Source organism: Odocoileus virginianus, unplaced genomic scaffold (genome assembly GCF_023699985.2).
Source record: "Odocoileus virginianus isolate 20LAN1187 ecotype Illinois unplaced genomic scaffold, Ovbor_1.2 Unplaced_Scaffold_2, whole genome shotgun sequence".
Taxonomy (NCBI): domain Eukaryota; kingdom Metazoa; phylum Chordata; class Mammalia; order Artiodactyla; family Cervidae; genus Odocoileus; species Odocoileus virginianus.
This window is the reverse complement of record NW_027224264.1, coordinates 767,437-787,375: the sequence shown is the minus strand read 5'-3', so window position 1 is coordinate 787,375 and position 19,939 is coordinate 767,437. Positions and strand designations below refer to the sequence as shown.

The 19,939-nt window shown below is 40.6% G+C and overlaps 1 protein-coding gene across 2 annotated transcripts in view; it reads left to right on the top strand.

Annotated features, from left to right (window-relative positions):
* TENM1 (teneurin transmembrane protein 1) overlaps positions 1-19,939 on the top strand; it is an 862,693-nt gene that overhangs the window by 704,458 nt on the left and 138,296 nt on the right. For both annotated transcript variants that reach the window (XM_070462280.1, XM_070462279.1), the window contains 2 exons: positions 9,839-10,100; positions 13,055-13,322. In XM_070462280.1, the coding sequence (XP_070318381.1) occupies positions 9,839-10,100; positions 13,055-13,322 (530 nt within the window). The remainder of the gene's footprint in view (positions 1-9,838; positions 10,101-13,054; positions 13,323-19,939) is intronic.

Genomic DNA, 19,939 nt, shown 5'->3' with positions numbered 1-19,939 from the left:
CCTCTCAAGGAAAGGCTTTTAGAAATAGTTAGAGAAATAGTAAAGAAGAGTTTTTAAGACTTTAGGAAATTATATGAATTATTTGGATGTAAATTATATTGCTAATTATTAATGAGCCATCTATTCATTATAACAAGCTCAGCAGAACTACTCTGGGAGCAGCTAGTCTGAATATATATATATATATATATGCAATATAAAACTATATTTCCATTCAAATATTCTACAATCAGAGCTCTCTACTAATTCAAATGGACTTTTCTCTCAGTTAGATTGAATGATGGAATTTTGGTAGTTCATGCACCAGTAGCTAGTACACAAAGCTGGTCTCTCCCTCGCCAGCCTTTCAACCATGTGCCAGAAATTTAGAAATGGAGATTATTTCTTTAAATAGAATATGCCTTCAGGGACATTTGGATTCCCATGGAGAAATGATGGGGCCTCAGTTTTTTAGCTAGTATGTAAAGGTTTCAGTGAATTACTTGATATTCAGAAAAAAACCTACAAGAAATGTGATGTCTAAAAAGACTATAAATTTGTTCCCAGTTTACAGAAAGCATTAAAGAGGGACCATTTGTGTTGTTATTTTTGTGGTTTTAGTCTTAAGTAAAATTCCAAGACCATCCTCCCCCGAGCTCACTGTGAGAACTAGGTTTATATAGATGGTAGATTCTAGTCAGAGTCCCCTCTGGCAGTAACTCTTCCCGCAGGCTCCACTAAGGGTGTAAACACTTAAAATATGCGCCCCAAATGCCAACAGACTGTCCCACTGTCGTCCCTTGGACATAAAGTGACAGAATGATGAGAGTTTCCACTTAGGTGTCTCTGCTGGTTGCTACCTCAGATTGAGTTATATACATTTCAAAAGTAGACTATCATAGGGAAACTATAGCTCTTCCTCAATTTGTGATGGGCTTACATCCCAGTAAACCCATCATAAGTTTAAAGTATTTTAAGTTGAAAATGCATTTACTACACCTAACTTACTGAACATCACAGCTTAGCCTAGCCTTCCTTAAATGTGCTCAGAACATTTCGATTAGCTTACAGTTGGGCAATATTTATGTAACATGAAGCCTGTTAGAATCAAGTGTTGAATATTTCATGTAATTGATTGAATACGGCACTGAAAGTGAAAAACAGACTGGTTTTGTGGGTGCAGAAGAGTTGTAAGCAAATGGTTATTTACCCTCAAAATCGTGTAGCCAACAGACCTGCAGCTCACAGCACTGCCCAGCATCATGAGAGAGTTTCTACCCCATGTCGCTAGCCCAGAAAAAGATCAAAGTATGGTTTCTGCTGAATGCATATTGCTTTTGCACCATCGTCAAGTTGAAAAAGTCAAACCCTTGTAACTCAGGAATCATCTGTATACCTGAGGGCAAAAGGATTATAGAAAGGTTGAGGTTAGCATTTAGTTACCTAGTAGAGTGTGATATGCAAGGTGCTGAAAGTTCTGGCTTGCTGCCTCCACATGTCAATCTCACCTGTCTGCCACTGTGCCTGCTATTCCCACCAATGGTATCACTGCTTTGGGTTAACATACTGACTCTTTCAAAGTCCCTGTTACATGCAGATGTGTTATGGGGACTGTAGAACTAATTGACAACTTTCCTTAGGAAATAGGAAAAGTCCTATATAAATAGGAACAAAGTGAAGCAGAAGAAAGGATAGGAGTGGAAGATGGGTGTCTCTAAAAGTAAGAAGAGATCACCTATGCAGATTAGGAAAGGCCAGAGTAGCAGAAAATAAAAAAGCAGCAATTCTAAAGGAAAGATGAATACGTACCAGTATCTACTGGATTCTTTGTCATACATGTTATTCTATTTCATCTTTACAACAGCTTTATGAGACAGGAATCATTATTATCATCCTCCCCATTTGGCAGAGGAGGAAACTTATCCAAATTAACACCGCTAATAAGGACAGAGCCAAAAGTTGAACCCAAGGAATCTGGCTCTTATCTTCTGTGATTTGCCACACTCAACTTAGATACATAATAGGTGCTCATATAAATAGTTCAGCCAGTGATAAACAAAATAGGTGAAGAGGTGACATTCTTATAAGATTCTTGGGAGCATTGAAGGTCTTGAGAACTCTGTTTGGAAGACTTTGGAAGATGAAGAAAGGGTTTCCTCTGATTCCCCTCAAGGTAAGAGTTTGTTCATTTTTGGATGCCTTAAAGGCAGACACAAGCATTTTACATAAACTACAATTGTCTTCTACCTATGGATAGGACTAGTCTTATTGTAGATTGACAGCAGTCTCCAAACAAATATGGCCTTTCCCTTTGGTGTTTTATGCTCACTGTCACATGACTTTATAACTTGTTCTTAATGACCCATGCCAATGGAGACCATTTGTGATGGGGGAACTCCAAAGGAATTAATTATTCACAGAGCATTCTATTGGGTCTTACAATAGTGTTAGCTATAGACAGTGATTATTATATGTGATATCTAGGTGGGAAGAGGAGAAACAGAAGCTCTGTGTGTGTGCATATACACATGCATATAAATATGCATATATGTACATATATATGCGTACATACGTATATGTATATGTACGCATATATATATATATTTGTTGTCATTCAGTCGCTAAGTTGTGTCCAACTCTTTGTGACCCCATGGACTGCAGCACTCCAGGCTCCTCTGTCCTCCACTATCTCCCAGAGTTTGCTCAAATTCATGTCCATTGAGTCAGTGATGCTATCTAACCATCTCATCCTCTGCCACCCCCTTCTCCTTTTGCCTTCAATCTTTCCCAGCATCAGGGTCTTTTCCAAGTTGGCTCTTCTCATCAGGTGGCCAAAGTGTTGAAGCTTCAGCATCAGTGTTTCCAATAAATATTCAGGGTTGATTTTCTTTAGGAAGAACTGGTTTGATCTCCTTGCAGTCCAAAGGACTCTCAAAACTCTTCTCCATACACACACACACATATACACAATACAGTTGGCCCTTGAACAACATGGGTTTTAACTGCATGGGTCCATATACAGATTTTTTTTCAATACATATGTATTATCATACTACATGATTTGCAGTTGGTTGAATCCATGGATGTGAAACTTCAGATATGGAGGGTCAACTGTAAAGTTATAAGCAAATTTTCATCTGTGCTTGGGGAGAGCCTAACCCCCATGTCATTCAAGGGTTAGCTGCATATAGGTAGAGGAAGAGAGAGAGTTTCAAGTAATTGCAATGTGATTGTGGGGATTGGCAAGTCCAAAAATTGTAGGATACACTGCTGCTGCTGCTGCTGAGTCGCTTCAGTCGTGTCTGACTCTGTGCGACCCCATAGACGACAGCCCACCAGGCTTCTCTGTCCCTGAGATTCTCCAGGCAAGAATACTGGAGTGGGTTGCCACTTCCTTCTCCATAGGATACACTAGCAAACTGGAATCTCTTGGCCAGGAGTGGATGCTACTGTACAGTCTTTTTTTTTTTTTAATTGAGCCTGCATCTCCTACATTGACAGGCAGATTCTTTACCATTGAGCCACCATAGTTCTCTTCTAACAGTTTTTTATTCTGAGTGCTTAATAAGTGCTTGAGACATTCATTGATTCCTTTATTCTTCACTTCACTCTACAGTCTTGAGGCAGAATTCCTTCTTCCTCAGAGAAACTTTAGTTTTGCTCTTTCAACTAATTGGATGAGGCCCTTCCACATTATCAAGGGTAATCCTCTTTACTTAAAGTCAGCTTATTGTAGATATTAACCATATCTACAATATACCTTCACAGCATTGCCTAGGTTAGTGTTTGATTAAATAACTGGGTACTAGAGCCCAAGCAAATTGACACATCAAACTAAACCAACACAGGATACCTAGGGGCAGTTAACAGGAAAGCTTAAAAATCAGTATCTGCTTATAAAGATAATAAAAAAAAAACTGGCCTTGAGTTCATTTGAACTACAAGAGAAGACATCTGTAAATTTAATAGGGCAATGGATCTGATTTGAGAAGAAAGATAATATTTGTTAAGTCCCTACTCTATGCTTGGCCCTTAAGTCTTTGTCTCATTTGCTCACTTGCAGTAGTAGCTGAGTGATAGACCATATTAACCCCATTTTACTCAGGAGGAAACTGAAGCTCATGAGGGTTAAATAATTAGCCCAAAGACCCAAAGTTAACATGGCAGAGCCAGGATACAACCCCAGGTGTGTATGAAGCCAAAACCACATTCTTTCTACAAAATAAGAAGCCTGACCTCTCTACTTTGTCTTTCTAGAAGTAGAGAATAATTCTCAAGTATATATGTTCTTGTTTGGATAGCTTATTTTGTTTTTGTGTTTGCATTTGTTTTTGTTTTCACATAAATCAGCAGTTCAATTTTAAGGAGTCAAGAGCTGAGGTTTGGGTGAAGCAAATAAACTTGCCCAAGGACACACTTAAATCAATGTAGAATGTGAACCAGAGAAAAGGTCTCTTGCCAAGTAATGTAGGATTTTCCCCCACTGTGCTTGCCTTAAACTGCTCCTGTATTATGAATTCAGCCTCTCTGTCTTAAACCATAAGCCATTTGGGGTTTTCTTTTTTTAGTTCAAACCTAGATTATTTTCTATAGCTAATGCAGTTCTTCAAATCCTCTTTGGAAACTGCCTTAATATTACAGCAACTTGGCTGAAAAAGCAACAATAAAAAATACAGTATTAGCTATCCTTTTCTACTGTCCACTTATCTTTATCTGAAAGACTTCTGCAACAGGGCACAATTGGTAATACTATAATAAATAAAATAAATGTCATATGAAGGGAGTGCTGAGATATGCATAATTAAGTCTGATTCCCTATCAGGGCATTTTACCATTGAAAAGTGTTTTAAGAAAAAAAATTTTTTTAACACAAAGAATTGCTTACATCTCTCTCCTGTGGATGTAAGTTGATTTGAATATTAAGGAGAATCCCATTGCCCTTTATTCATTTTTAAAATATGTTGTTGTTGTCCTACTCTTTGCAACCCAATGGACTGCAGCATGCCAGGCTTCCCTGTCTTTCACTATCTCCCAGGGTTTGCTCAAACTCATGTCCTTCAAGTCAGTGGTGGCATCAAACCATCTCATCTTCTGTTGCCTCCTTCTCCTCCTGCCCTCAACCTTTCCCAGCATCAGGATCTTTTCCAGTAAGTCAGCTCTTTGCATCAGGTGGCCAAAGTATTGGAACTTCAGCTTCAGCATCAGTCCTTCCAATGAATATTCAGGGTTGATTTCCTTTAGGAGTGACTGGTTTGATCTTGCTGTCCAAGGGACTCTCAAGAGTCTTCTCCAGCACCACAGTTTGAAAGCATCAGTTCTTTGGTGCTCAGCCTTCTTTATGGTCCAACTCTCACATCTGTACATGACTACTGGAAAAACCATAGCTTTGACTATATGGACCTTTGTCGGCAAAGTGATGTCTCTGCTTTTTAACACACTGTCTAGGTTTGTCATAGCTTTTCTTCCAAGGAGCAAGCATCTTTAATTTCATGGCTGCAGTCACCATCTGCAGTGATTTTGGAACCCAAGAAAAGAAAATCTTCTACTGTTTCCATTTTTTCCCCATCTATTTGCCATGAAGTGATGGGACCAGATGCCATGATCTTAGTTTTTTGAATGCTGAGTTTTAAGCCAGCTTTTTCACTCTCTTCTTTCACCTTCATCAAGAGGCTCTTTAGTTCCTCTTCACTTTCTGCCATTAGAGTGGTATCATCTGCATATCTGAGGTTGTTGATATTTCTCCTGGCAGTCTTGATTCCAGCTTGTGATTCATCCAGCCCAGCATTTCACATGATGTACTCTGCATAGAAGTTAAATAAGCAAAGTGACAATATACAGCCTTGATGTACTCCTTTCCCAATTTTGAACCAGTCCATTGTTACATTTTCAGCTCTAACTGTTGCTTCTGGACCTATATACAGGTTTCTCAGGAGATCGGTCAGGTGGTCTGGTATTCCCATCTCTCTAAGAATTTTCTGTGGATCAGTTTATTATGATCCATACAGTCAAAGGCTTTAGTGTAGTCAATGAAGCAGAAGTAGATGTTTTTCTGGAATTCCCTTGCTTTCTCTATGATCCAGTGAATGTTGGCAATTTGATCTCTGGTTCCTCTGCCTTTTCTAAATCCAGCTTGTACATCTGGAAGTTCTCAGTTCATATACTGCTGAAGCTAGCTTGAAGATTTTGAGCATTACCTTGCTAGCATGTGAAATGAGAAAAATTGTGTGATAGTTTGTATGTTTTTTGGCACTTCCCTTCTTTGGGATTGTAATGAAAACTGACCTTTTCCAGTCCTGTGGCCACTGCTGTGTTTTCCAAATTTGCTGGCGTATTGAGTGCAGCACTTTCACAGCATCATCTTTTAGGATTTGAAATAGCTCAACTGGAATTTCATCACCTCCACTAGCTTTGTTCATAGTAATGCTTCCTAAGGCCCACTTGACTTCACACTCCAGGATGTCTGGCTCTAGGTGAGTGATCACACCATCATGGTTATCTGGGTCATTAAGACCTTTTTTGTATAGTTCTGTGTATTCTTGCCACCTCTTCTTAATATCTTCTGCTTCTGTTAGGTCCATACCATTTCTGTCCTTTATTGTGCCCATCCTTGCATGAAATATTCCCTTGGTATCTCCAGTTTTCTTGAAGCAATTTCTAGTTTTTCCCATTTCTATTATTTTCCTCTATTTCTTTCATTGTTCACTTAAGAAGGTTTTCTTATCTCTCCTTGCTGTTCTTTGGAACTCTGCATTCAGTTGGGTATATCTTTCCCTTTGTCCTTTGCCTTTGACTTCTTTCTTCAGCTATTTGCCTCCTCAGACAACCATTTAACCTTTTTTCATTTCTTTTTCTTTGGGTGGTTTTGGTTACTGCCTCCTATACAGTGTTATGAACCTCTGTCCATAGTTCTTCAGGCACTCTGTCTACCAGATCTAATCCCTTGAATCTATTCATCACCTCCACTGTATAATCATAAGGGATTTGATTTAGGTCATACCTGAATGGCCTAGTGGTTTTTCCTACTTTCTTCAATTTAAGCCTGAATTTTGCAATAAGGAGCTGATGATCTGAGCCACAGTCAGCTCCAGGTCTTGTTTTTGCTGACTGTATAGAGCTTCTCCATCTTCAGCTGCAAAGAATATAATCAATCTGATTTCAGTATTGACCATCTGGTGATGTCCATGTGTAGAGTTGTCTCTTGTGTTGTTGGAAGAGGGTGTTTGCTATGACCAGTGCATTCTCTTGGCAAAACTCTGTTAGCCTTTGTCCTGCTTCATTTTGTACTCCAAGACCAAATTTGCCTGTTACTCCCAGTATCTCTTGACTTCCAGCTGTTGCATTCGAATCCCCTATGATGAAAAAGACATCTTTTTTTTGGTGTTAGTTCTAGAAGGTCTTGTAGGTCTTCACAGAACCATTCAACCTTAAGCTTCTTTGACATCAGTGGTTGGGACATAGACTTGGATTACTGTGATATTGAATGGTTTGCCTTGGAAATGAACCAAGATCATTCTGTCATTTTTGAGACTGCACCCAAGTACTGCATTTCAGACTCTTTTGTTGACTATGAGGGCTACTCCATTTCTTCTAAAAAATTCTTGCCCACAGTAGTAGATATAATGGTCATCTGAATGAAATCTGCCCATTCCTGCCCATTTTAGTTCACTGATTCCTAAAATGTCAATGTGCCCTCCAAGAGTCTCTGTTTCCCCAGTCCTGTGGAAGTCTTATAATCAAATCGCCTGCTTGACCACATCCAATTTACCTTGATTCTTATGCAGCATTGTTCTTTACAGCATCGGACTTTACTTTCACCACCAGACACATCCACAACTGAGCATCACTTCCACTTTGGCCCAGCCTCTTCATTCTTTCTGGAGCTATTTCTCTGCTCTTCCCCAGTAGCATATTGGACACCTACTGATCTGGGGGGCTCATCTTCTGGTGTCATATCTTCTTGCTTTTTCATACTGTTCAGGGGTGTCTTGAGGCAAGAATGCTGGAGTGGTTCACCATTCCCTTTTCCAGTAGACCACATTTTGTCAGAACTCTCCACCATGACCTGTCTGTCTTGGGTGGCCCTGCATGGCATGGCTTATAGCTTCATTGAGTTACACAAGGCTGTGATCCATGTGATCATTTTGGTTAGCTTTCTGTGATTGTGGTTTTCATTCTGGAGGCTGTGGGATTGTAGTTCTTGCTTCTTCTGCCTGCCCTCTGATGGATGAGGATAAGAGGCTTGTACAAGCTTCCTGATGGGAGGGACTGGCTGTGGGGAAAAACTGGGTCTTGCTCTGGTGGGCAGGGCCACACTCAGGAAATATTTAATCCAATTTTCTGTTATTGGGTAGAGCTGTGGGCCCTCCTTGTTAGTTGTTTGGCCTGAGGTGAACTTCAAAAGGACTTGTGCCAACACATGCCTCCCAGGACTGCTGCTGCCAGTGTCCCTGTCCCTGCATCAGGCCACTGCTGACCCATGCCTCCACAGGAGACCCTCAAACACTCACAGGCAGGTCTGGCTCAGTCTCCTGTGGGATCACTGCTCCTTTCCCTGGGCCTTGCTGTGCACAGGGTTTGTTTGTGCCCTCCAAGAGTCTGTTCCCCCAGTCCTGTGGAGTCTTGTAATCAAATCCCACTGTCCTTCAAAGTCAGATTCCCTGGGGATTCCCAGTCCCTTTGCCAGATCCCCAGGTTGGGAAGCCTGATGTGGGGCTCAGAACCTTCACAACAGTGGGAGAACTTCTTTGGTATTATTGTTCTCCAGTTTGTGGGTCACCCACCTGGCAGGTATGGGATTTGATTTTATTGTGATTGCACCCCTCCTACTGTCTCATTGCAGCTTCTCCTTTGTCCTTGGACATGGGGTATCTTTTTTTGGTGGGTTCCAACATCCTCCTGTCAATGGTTGTTCAGCAGCTAGTTGCAATTTTGGTGTTCTCACAGGAGAAGATGAGCTCGCCTTTTAAAGATATAATGATATAATGATAAATATGTTATCTCAAAGACATCATTATACAAAAGAGCAAGAAGGTAGAGCCATCTAGTACATAATGAACTGAAATCTGAGTCTCTTATGCTCCAACTCAAGAGTCATTTCAGAGACCACATTAAGAGGTGAACTTACAGAAGAGGTAGTCTCGTTTTGTCAAGTAATATGGAAGGAGTTGTCAGTGGAGATGGACAGGGTCCATTACAAACTTTCTTACAACAGGAAATGAAGAGGCATTCTAGAGAAAACCAGAAATTCTATATCTAGAGTTCAAGTAGAATCAAGCCAGGGGGTAGCCAGATGTAGAGGGTTCAGCCAGATGGTCTTGTTCAAGCCAATTTCACTGAACAAATTTCCTCAGCTGGTGTCTTTCTTCAAATGCCATCTCAAAGATACCATCAGGTTTCTGACACTATGTTTGTGACCGCGAACAAGGTATTTAACCTTTTGGATCCTTACTTTCATTGAGTTACATTACAGGAATTTTGAGAAAGAATAATGCAGCATATTAAGATGTTGATGAATGTTCGGTGGTCATCTTTCCATTCTCTATAGCACAGGGAGGAACAAGGATGTTTGATTTGACTCTGCAGAAATTCATGCATGATTTTATTTAAGACAGCATTAAAATTGGTTTACAAATCCTGGGTGAATAGCAACGGGTGATATGGAATTTTATCTCAGAAATCTACTGGATAGTGAAAAGAAGTCTCCATGGAATGAATATGTAGTTAGATGGAATAGAAGGAATAAAATAGAGAAGACAAATGGATATACTTGCATCCCCAAAGAAAGAAAGGGCACTCAAACTGCCTATTTTTTTTAACTTTAATTTTATTTTAGTTGAAACTTTCTGCTTTTCCTTCTCAGCTTTGACCTCGTAGCCATCGGTGGTATCTCTGTTGTCTTAATCTTTGACCGGTCACCTTTTCTACCTGAGAAGAGGACGCTCTGGTTGCCTTGGAACCAGTTCATTGTGGTGGAGAAAGTGACCATGCAGAGAGTTATGTCAGACCCACCATCCTGTGATATCTCCAACTTTATCAGCCCAAACCCTATTGTGCTTCCCTCACCACTCACATCATTTGGAGGATCCTGTCCAGAGAGGGGAACTATTGTTCCTGAGCTGCAGGTGGGTACATGGACCTTGAAATTACAAAAGTCATAGTATAGTAAGTCTCCAACATACGAATCTTCAACTTGCAACCTTTCAAAGAGACAAACATGTGTTCACATGAGTTAGTTCACATGTCTGGCATATATTGTCACATCCTTTACAAGTTGTGCTTTCGTGTAGTGTACTGTAAGATTTAAAACTTTTTTAACTTTTAAATTGTATTTTTTAAATTTATTTTTAATTGGAGGATAATTGCTTTACAATGTTGTGTTGGTTTTCTGCCATACATCAACATGAATCAGCCATAGGTATACATATGTCCCCTCCCTCTTGAACCTCCCATAAAATGTTTTATTTTTTTGTGTTTTTATGTATTATTTGTGTGAAAAATATAAGCCTATTACATTACAGTACTATATAGTCAATTGCGTTAGTTGGGTACCTACACTTACTTTTCTGGACTTAGGAACAAATTGGACTTATGAATGCACTCTTGGAATAGAACTCATTTGTATGTAGGGGACTTACTGTATCCATGGGGTGGTCAACAGTCGATAATGACTAGCTTCCTTTTCCTGGTACTCCTGCCAGCCCTGTAATGTGCTGCCCTTCATTTTTCAAGAGAAGCTTTCAAATGTAATCTCTCTGGCACACATTTGCAAGGTGATTGGCCAGGGCTATAATGCTCCATCTCTGGCCGTGGAACAAAGCAAGATGAACTAGCTATCATGAGGATTAGAACCCAAACCTTGACCTAATGAACACTGTGCTCGAAAGAACAAAGCTCACTGCCTCCATAGTGATAACAGTATAATCAATGAGGTGGGACCATTTATGGTTCTGAAATTAAACTCCTTAAGAAATCCAGTTTTCTTCCACTATCTAGTTTATGTCTGTTGTCATTGTTCTTAGAAGTCATGACAGCTCCTCTTGTTTAGCTGTGTTTTAGTAAAGGTAGTTGCCAAGTCTATACATTTTGTCTGAAACTTTCCTTTTTACATGTTCAAGCTTTATAGTCAGAGAGGACATATTTTTGAAGCTTCATATTTTAGGACTCCTAAGGGTTTTTCTTTATTGAGCATTCAGTATTTTCATTTCAATTCTAAGTCATTCAAACAAACACAGTACAGTTTTCTCACTATATTATAGAAACATTTTAATGATAGTTTAATGTTAATATTATAATGATAGTTTAATGTCCACCAAAATGAACTCATAAATCAGATCCAGTATTCAAGTATAGTCAAGAAGAGGTAAATGGACAGTCAAAGATTGAATTGGTTTTTCTTCCCTTACAACATCCCCAACAGCTGTTAGCAAAAGCCCTCAGGAAAGGCTGACAAAAAATAATATTCTACACAGAAGAGTCTGAAGAGTTGGCACCCCTGTCTTTTCCATTTTTTTCCTGTGGAAAGGAATAAAAAAAACTATATAGTATTTAATGAGTACATTGGACTTGTATACCAATCCTTTCACGATGTCATTAGGAAGCATGGGGCTTCCTCAAAATAAAAGTTTTCCAGCTGCTCTAGGATTGCATGATTCCTTATGGAAATGAAATACCAAGATGGTGAGTGTCATGCTATCCTGTTGGGATTCTGCCACCATCTAGAAGACAGAGCCAATGGACAGCTTTGATATCAAATACCTAATGTAGAGGAAGAAAAATTGGACAAAGAATAGACAAAAGGGATTTGCGTCCTCAGAAAGAAAGGAATGATCAGAAATCCCCAACAATATGAGATAGAACATGTTTAACAATCAGTTCTACTCTGCACCAGCCTGGGAAAAGAAGCAGGTACGAGGTCCTGAGCTAAAAATGAATAAGGGCACAAAAATATCCACACTATCCATGCATGCGTGCTAAGTCACTTCAGTCGTGTCCAACTCTGCAACCCCATGGACTGTAGCCTGCCAGCCTCCTCTGTCCACCGGATTCTCCAGGCAAGAATACTGAAGCAGGTTGCCATTTCTTTCTCCAGGGGATCTTCCCAACCCAGGGATCGAACCCACGTCTCCTACATCTCCTACACCAGCAGCTGCGTTCTCCACCATTAGTGCCACCTGGAAGCCCATGTCCCCTTCAACGTGTTAAATAGGATGGGCCCTTTGTTCAGCTGTATTTGGAAAGTTGAAAGTCACAGAATACGAAATGCAGTTTCAGTGACCACTTTTGGTTGTTTAATGCCATCTGTGCTAATAAACAATAAATAATAGTAATTAATGAAAGAAGCCAAGTGTTATTTTTCACTCTGGGACCCATGTTTGTAAAAGATTTGCAGAGGAGTTAATGGGAGTTATTTGCTTCTCAGTCACAGGTGCCAGCTTGGAAAAGCTTGTTCCCAGTTCTTGGTACATCCAAGACACAGAGAAATGTGTAAGCAAAATTAGATTAAAAAGTTGGCCCTCAGGGTCATTGCAAAGCTCCAAAGAAGACAAGTTTGATGGCATCAGGAAAGATTAGTTCTAAGGACACCATAGTCTCTGTCATAAAATATCACTTGCTGGGCCTACTTCCAGAGTCCTTCCTCGTAGAGAGCCTAACCTGAATATGGGCTCCAATAATGGTTTGTGATCAATGACTTCACACACCAAACAAGCTTTTGTGTCTGAATAGATGGAACCCATGCCACTGAAATCCTTGACATTCACAGGGTGATCTCCCAACTCCTACCAAGAAATTTTTGAAACACTGTTGGAAAACCAAATGGTTATTTTCCTAGTCTTTACTGGCAGGGAAAAAAAAAAAGGGAGAACAGTCCTCAGGATAGGCTGGATGTCTTGTCCTCATGCAGATTTGGTGCAAAATGTAAAACCTGTATTCATGTAGCGTCACAAAGATTCTAGAATAAATGCCTTGATATCCATAATCCGTTTAATCCTTTGACATGCTTCTAGGACAAAAGCATGCAGTGCCCTTGTCTCCCTGTGACCACTGATAAGGGCCAATTTGACTTTCTCTCTTTCAGGTTGTACAGGAGGAGATCCTCATTCCTTCCAGTTTTGTGAGGTTGAGTTACCTAAGCAGCCGCACCCCCGGATACAAAACCCTATTACGGATCCTTCTAACACATTCAACCATTCCTGTGGGGATGATAAAAGTACACCTCACAGTAGCTGTGGAAGGGCGACTCACACAGAAGTGGTTTCCTGCTGCAGTTAATCTTGTCTACACATTTGCTTGGAACAAGACCGACATCTATGGACAGAAGGTTTGGGGCCTGGCAGAGGCTTTGGGTATGTTGAAATCATTCTATGTAAATAGCAGTGTTGTGTTCACAAAACAGAAAGTACTATCTGCCTGTTAATTTGTATTTAGAATAATTATGGGTTTTCTTCTGTTTGAAGGATCTAAAGCACTTTTTCATTTAAACACTCCCTTTGGGCTTGTTGAGAGTTTCCTTTTGACACATTTTTGCTTCAAAATGATTTTAGTTTTCCTTTCATGATGGCTGCATACCAGTGGAATCACACAATATCTGACTTGTAACTGTCTCCAAAGCTGAATATTGCCTTTTAACTATGACCTTTCAGGGGGCGTTCTTTGGGTCATGTTTCTGTATTTGACATTTAGACTACCATTTCCACTTAGAAAATACAAAATTTTAACTTAGAGGATTCTCCATTTACTGTCTTTTATGTCTAGGATGGTTAGACTCCATTAACCTGTTACTGCGGTTGGTTAAATAAAAAATCATCCTGCCTTCCTAGTCCTTTCGACTTTAAAACCTAGCATCTTACAGGTTGCAGAGACCTTAAGCAGTCCTTTGGATCTGTGGTTTTCAGATATTTAATGCCTTCAGACACACGGCATTTTTTAAAAATGAGACTCGGATTTGTCAACCTTTTATTTTGCAAGTAGTAGTATTTTTAAAAGGAAAAAAAAAAAACCCTGCCATCTACTATTGCCTACCACTACCATAATTTCATAAAGAAGGGATAACTTCCTTAACATAAAAAAAGGAATAGCCTGTCTTAAGAAATGATACTCAGAGAGACAGACAGATAGGCAGACGGACACCAATGTCTGTTTCTTTCAGTCTGTAAAAGACAGTGAAAACTTCCTTAGAGACCTGGCAGGTCTTGGGAACCGCAGTTGGGATCCATTGATTCTTGTGCCTTCAGGCAGTAGCTCATGGTAACCACCCTTTGACAGATGAGAAGACTGTTTTTAAAGTACAGAGGAGATGTTTTCATATTCTCCCTTGGAAGTGTCTGTCATGGTACGAGTCCCATATAAGTGACCTCTATTTCTTAGACTAGTAAAGTGAAGTCGCTCAGTCGTGTCCGACTCTTTGCGACCCCATGGACTGCAGCCCACCAGGCTTCTCCGTCCATGGGATTTTCCAGGCAAGAATACTGGAGTGGGTTGCCATTTCCTTCTCCAGGGGATCTTCCCAACCCAGGGATTGAACCCAGGTCTCCCGCATTGCAGGCAGACGCTTTAACCCTCTGAGCCACCAAGGAAGCCCATTTCTTAGACTACCGTGTGTCAATTTCCTCTTTCTTTCCAGAAGGAACCACAGAGAGGGGAAAAAAGACTGGTGAGTCTTCTTTGCCCAAGAGATCCTCACATATTTAAATAATTAACTCATGTCTGTTGGGCTTTTTTAGAATGCAGGGACCATGGAATGCTTCAGATTTCCTCAGTTAGTGGAGAATTATTGTAAAGGCATAGGGGAAAGTAAAGAAAAAACCAGAAAAGGCATCAGCAGCCTGAAAGGCAAACTTCATCAAATTGCAGGCTTGCTCTGGATACACCGCAGTCCTAGAAGGTCAGCATCTGCTCTATCAAGTGAGCAACAGCTCTTGTCTCCCTGCAGCAGGAGTCCACTGCTTCCCACCATGGTGACCCAGCCATGCTGATGACGGAGCTCATCGCTTCTCCTGTGGTACTAACTACCCTCTTTTTCTCTGGGCTCTTGCCAACTTCACGATCTGGTTTCTTGCTCTGTATTTTTCATTAGATCCCTCTTAGAATTTCAGGTTTCATCAGCCAGTCTCTACCATTAGGCTAACTACCAGGGAGGTCATTGGCCTGCCTGTGGAGTCCTGCTCAGTCTCTAGTCTAGTGACTGTAGTGGTGAAGAAAATTCTGGAGCCAGACTCCCTCCCTGGATTCGAATCATCCTTCTCTACTTACTAGCTATGCAACATTGGGTAAATTAATCTCCAAATGCAGTTTCTCCATATATTAAATGGATATTATAAAGAGAATGTTACTCCCAAGTTATTATGATGTGAGGATTAAATGAGGTGAGTGAGTGCTGGTTGCTGGTATGGTTTTGTCAGTTTTGCTATAGTCAGCATATTGGAATCACAAGGTATGTGATTCCATGGCAACCTATGCAGGTGTCTGTTGCCTAAGCTTCTCTAATAAGGGGGTTGTTATGGGTTTAATGGGTAGGTGCTGTGTTAATTGGGCTTCCCAGGTGGCAGAGTGGTAAAGAACCTGCCTGCCATTGCAGGAGATGTAAGAGACACAAGTTTGATCCCTAGGTCAGGAAGATCCCCTGGAGGGGCATGGCAACCCACTCCAGTATTCTTGCCTGGGACCATGGCCAGAGGAGCCTGGTGAGCTACAGTCCATGGAGTCACAAAGAGTCAGACAACGAAAACAACTTTACATGCACACACTGTGTTAATTATTCTTTTGCCTTCCCCCCCCTCCACACACACAGTCTCTTCTCTGCCCTTCTCTGTGCTTTGAAAGACTGCCTTCTGTGGATCACGTTGTCTGGATTCCTTTACTCTCTGGCTTCCCTTCTGATTTGGTCAGTGGGTGGCAGCATCAGGAGCCAGCGGGGTAGAAGGAGGAAAGTGGTCAGGGTATTTATCCTTCTCCCTGCCTCACTGCACTGCTGGCGGTGACTGCACTGGAAGATGGCAGTTCCCATTGAGTAGCCCCTCCTCCAAATCCCCAAGCTCTCTCTGGATCACTCCCTCCCTTAACCTTTCTCTGCAAGCCCAGACAGCTTCCCAATGTTGCCAGTCTCTGGGTAGGTCATGATCCTTGTTAATTCCCTTCACCCTGCTCACGCCTCTGTAAATAGTCCCTTCATTCAACTCTTTGAACACTTCTGAGTGTGATATCTGACTCCAGCTGGGACCCTGGCTGATGCATACTCAAAGCCTCATATTCCCCTCTCTAGGATATGATCCTAAAGCCTTTTATTCACCTCTTGCATGCGTGCTAAGTTGCTTCAGTCATGTCTGACTCTTTGTGACCCTATGGACTGTAGCCCACCAGGCTCCTCTGTCCATGAGATTCTCCAGGGTGAGAATACTGGAGTGGGCTGCCATGCCCTCCTCCAGGGGATCTTTCCAACCCAGGGACTGAACCTGGGTCTCCCACATTGGCAGGCAGATTCTTTACCACTAGTGCCACCTGGGAAGCCCCTTTGCTTCACTAGAATAATCTTATTCCTTTAACTCTTCTCCATAGGGCTTTGTTTTCCAATTCTTTACGACTTTTCTCAAAACCCTTGCCAGGTTGTTAGATTTGAGGGTTTTTGTTTTGTTTTGTTTTACTTTTTTCTTAGGTTATAACACAGCAATTTACCCAGTACTCTGATGAAGAGCTGAACAAGACAGTATCTAGCAGAAATTCCTTGCTAGGGTTCACATAAATGCAGCTCAATCTGACTTTTTAAAAAAGTAACAGCTTTATTGGCATATAATTCACATACCATAAAGCTTACTCATTTAAAGCATGCAGTTCAGTGGGTTTTAGTATTATCACAAGTTTGTACAACCATCACCAACATCTAATTCCAGAACATTTTCAACGTCACATCACAAAGTAGCCCTAAACACATTAGCAGTCACTCTTCACTTCTCCCTCCCCTCCAGACCCTGGCAACCACCAGTCTCCTTTCTGTCTCTATGGATTTACCTATTCTGGATATTTCATACAAACACAGTCATACGATATGTGGCCTTTTGTATCTGGCTTCTTTCAGTTGACATGTTTCCAAAGTTTATCCATGTCATAACTGGTGTCAGTCCTTCGTCCCTTTTTATGACTGAATAATATTCCATTGCATAGATATACCACATTTTGTTTGTCCATTCATCAACTGGTTGACATTTGGGTTGCTTCTACCTTTTGACTATTGTGAATAATGCTGCTATTAACATTTTTATACAAATAATGGTGTGAATACCTGTTTTCAATTCTTTTGGGGATATACCTAGGAGTAGAATTGTTAGGTCATATGGTAGTTCTGTTTGACTGGTTGAGGAACCATCAAATTGTTTTCCACAGTGACTGCACTGTTTTATCAACCTCACTTTATGCATAAAAATGTGTTATACCCCTTCCTTTTAAATACTCCCAGCGTTGAAGATTCTAAAATTATCCTCCTTGTTATAGTTAACCACTCTTAATGACTTAGTTTCTCATATATCCATGGATGCGGCTTCCCTGGTGGGTCAGACTATAAAGAATCCCCCTGCAATCCAGAAGACACAGGTTCAATCCCTGGGTCAGGAAGATCCCCTGGAGAAGGGAATGACTACCCACTCCAGCATTCTTGTCTGGGAAATCCCATGGACAGAGGGGCCCGGCAGGCTCCAGTTCATGGGGTCATAGAGTTGGACACAACTGAGCATTGAATAAACAACTAAAGCACAAAGAGAAGCAGCAGTGTCGTAGTATACACACCAGTGCTGAAGGAGTTATCCCTATTGTTTGCCTATGGATGTTGATTTGCTTCCTATTTCTACAATTATGTTTCCGGTTAAAACTTGCTCCAGCATTCTGACTACAAAAATGGCCTTAATTAAAATGCTGAAATATATATTGTTGGTTCCTTTTAAAAGCTAATAACAGTAATAAAAGCAAGAGACAATTGACCCACTCAGAAATATCCAAGGGAGAGGGAAAAGTGTTCTTCATGGTGTTTTATGTGCACTTAAGGGACATATTTTTTTTAGAGTAGAGAAAGAAAATTGGCGAGGATCCCAAGGGAAACAGCCAAAATCATTTCAAGTGTGGTATCTAAGATGGAATATGGATTGTTTACCTTGTAGAAAATGTTCCTGATAACTTAATCATGGTTGAAAGGATTTTATTTACTACCTCGTCTCCATTTCCATCTCCACGGAGACTAAGGGAATTTTCCTGACAGTAGTAAAGTATAAGGACAAGTGGTAGAATGAAGCTGGAGAATCAACTTCTCTGAAAATGGATTGTGAACACCTTAACAATATAACAGACAATAAATAGTTCAAGTGATAAATGGATAGAACAAAGGGATCAAGTATATTACCATTGTGTCCATACCTTAATAGAGATGATTGAATCTAAGCAAAGAAGAAAACACTTGCTGTATTCCTGGCCATATCTTATCATCACTTAACTGATGTGAGAAGAAACAGAGTAAATTTTGCACCAGATATTAATAATGGTGCTATATATGACACTTCTCAGATTTGCTTCAATTTCAGAAGTCTTAGTATAGCCTTTTGGTAGGTGGAATAATAGCCATCACCTCCCAAAGATGTAAATAAATTATGTTACATGGCAAAAGATAATTAAGGTTACAGATGGCATTAGAGTTGCCAAGCAGCTGACCTTGAGATGAAATAACTATCCTGGATTGTCCAGGTTGATCCACTGTTATCACAGAGGTCCTTAAAAGTGGAAGAAGGAGGCAGAAGGGGAGGTCAAAGTTAGAGGGAAATATACCTATAGAAGGAATGCACAGCTAAATGCAGCCTTGCTGGCTTGGAGGATGAAAGAAGGGAACCAAGGACCAAGGAATGTAGGTGGCCTCTAGAAGCTGGAAAAGGCAAGGAAATAGATTCTCCCCTAGAGACTTCAGAAGGAATTCATCCCACTGAGCCCTTGAATTTCACTCAATGAGACCCCTTTCAGACTTCTGACCTCCTTATCTGTAAGATGATAAATCTGTCCTGTTTGAAACCTTTCAGTTTGTCTGGATATCTTACAACAGCACTAGGAAACAAACCTTGACCACTATTCTTACAGTCCCAGTTTCAGCTGGGATTTTGATTAAAACTATGGCTTGAAAGGTCTCCTGCTCTTCTTCCTTCCCATGCCTGTTAAATGTGAACCTGTCTCCCCCAACCCCCGTTTCTGGGTGATGGAGAAAGAAGTCAGATGTAAACAAGCTGAGTCTGAAATGATGGTGAATACCTAAGTTGAAATGCCCACTAAGTGTGAAATGTAGGACTCTTTCCCATATGGCTCAGCTGTGGGAAATTGATGTGATCTCTAAGGGCTCAAGTGTCACAAAAGAAGAATAGATTGTTCAGAGACAAGCAAAAGGAGAAAAGGAGAACCTGAGATCCTAAGGTACCCCACCAGTTTTTGTAATGAAACAGATTTTGCAATGAGAGGGATAATACCAGAGTGAATAAATTACCAACGGAGGCTGTGTGAACTAATTCCTTGGAGAAGTATCAATGGCAGCTGATAAGATTGATTAATCCAAGCACAATATTGATCAAGTAGAAGAAGAGGAAAATCACCCCCAGGGTTGCAGTACAAAAACCACAATCACTAGTTCATCCAGCTTAAAGATTTTGTTGTCTGATACACAGACAAGACTCCCCTGCTAAAAACTCCATGTGAGCATTTGAAATAATTTGGCCTTAGTACTGTATTCTCTGGCTCTAAAAAGGTATGATGTCTGAAAATCATTGTATATTATTTCGTTTCTTTCCCAACTCTGCTCCTTGCAAAACAGTGTTAAAAAGAATCATTATTTTTAAGTTCACAGTGCTGTTAAAATTCTAGAGACAGCTCATTTAATGTGACAAACTGGCTTGTTCAGGGGCTCTGATCTGCATCCATTATATAAATTTTGTCAAAATAATTCCCTCTG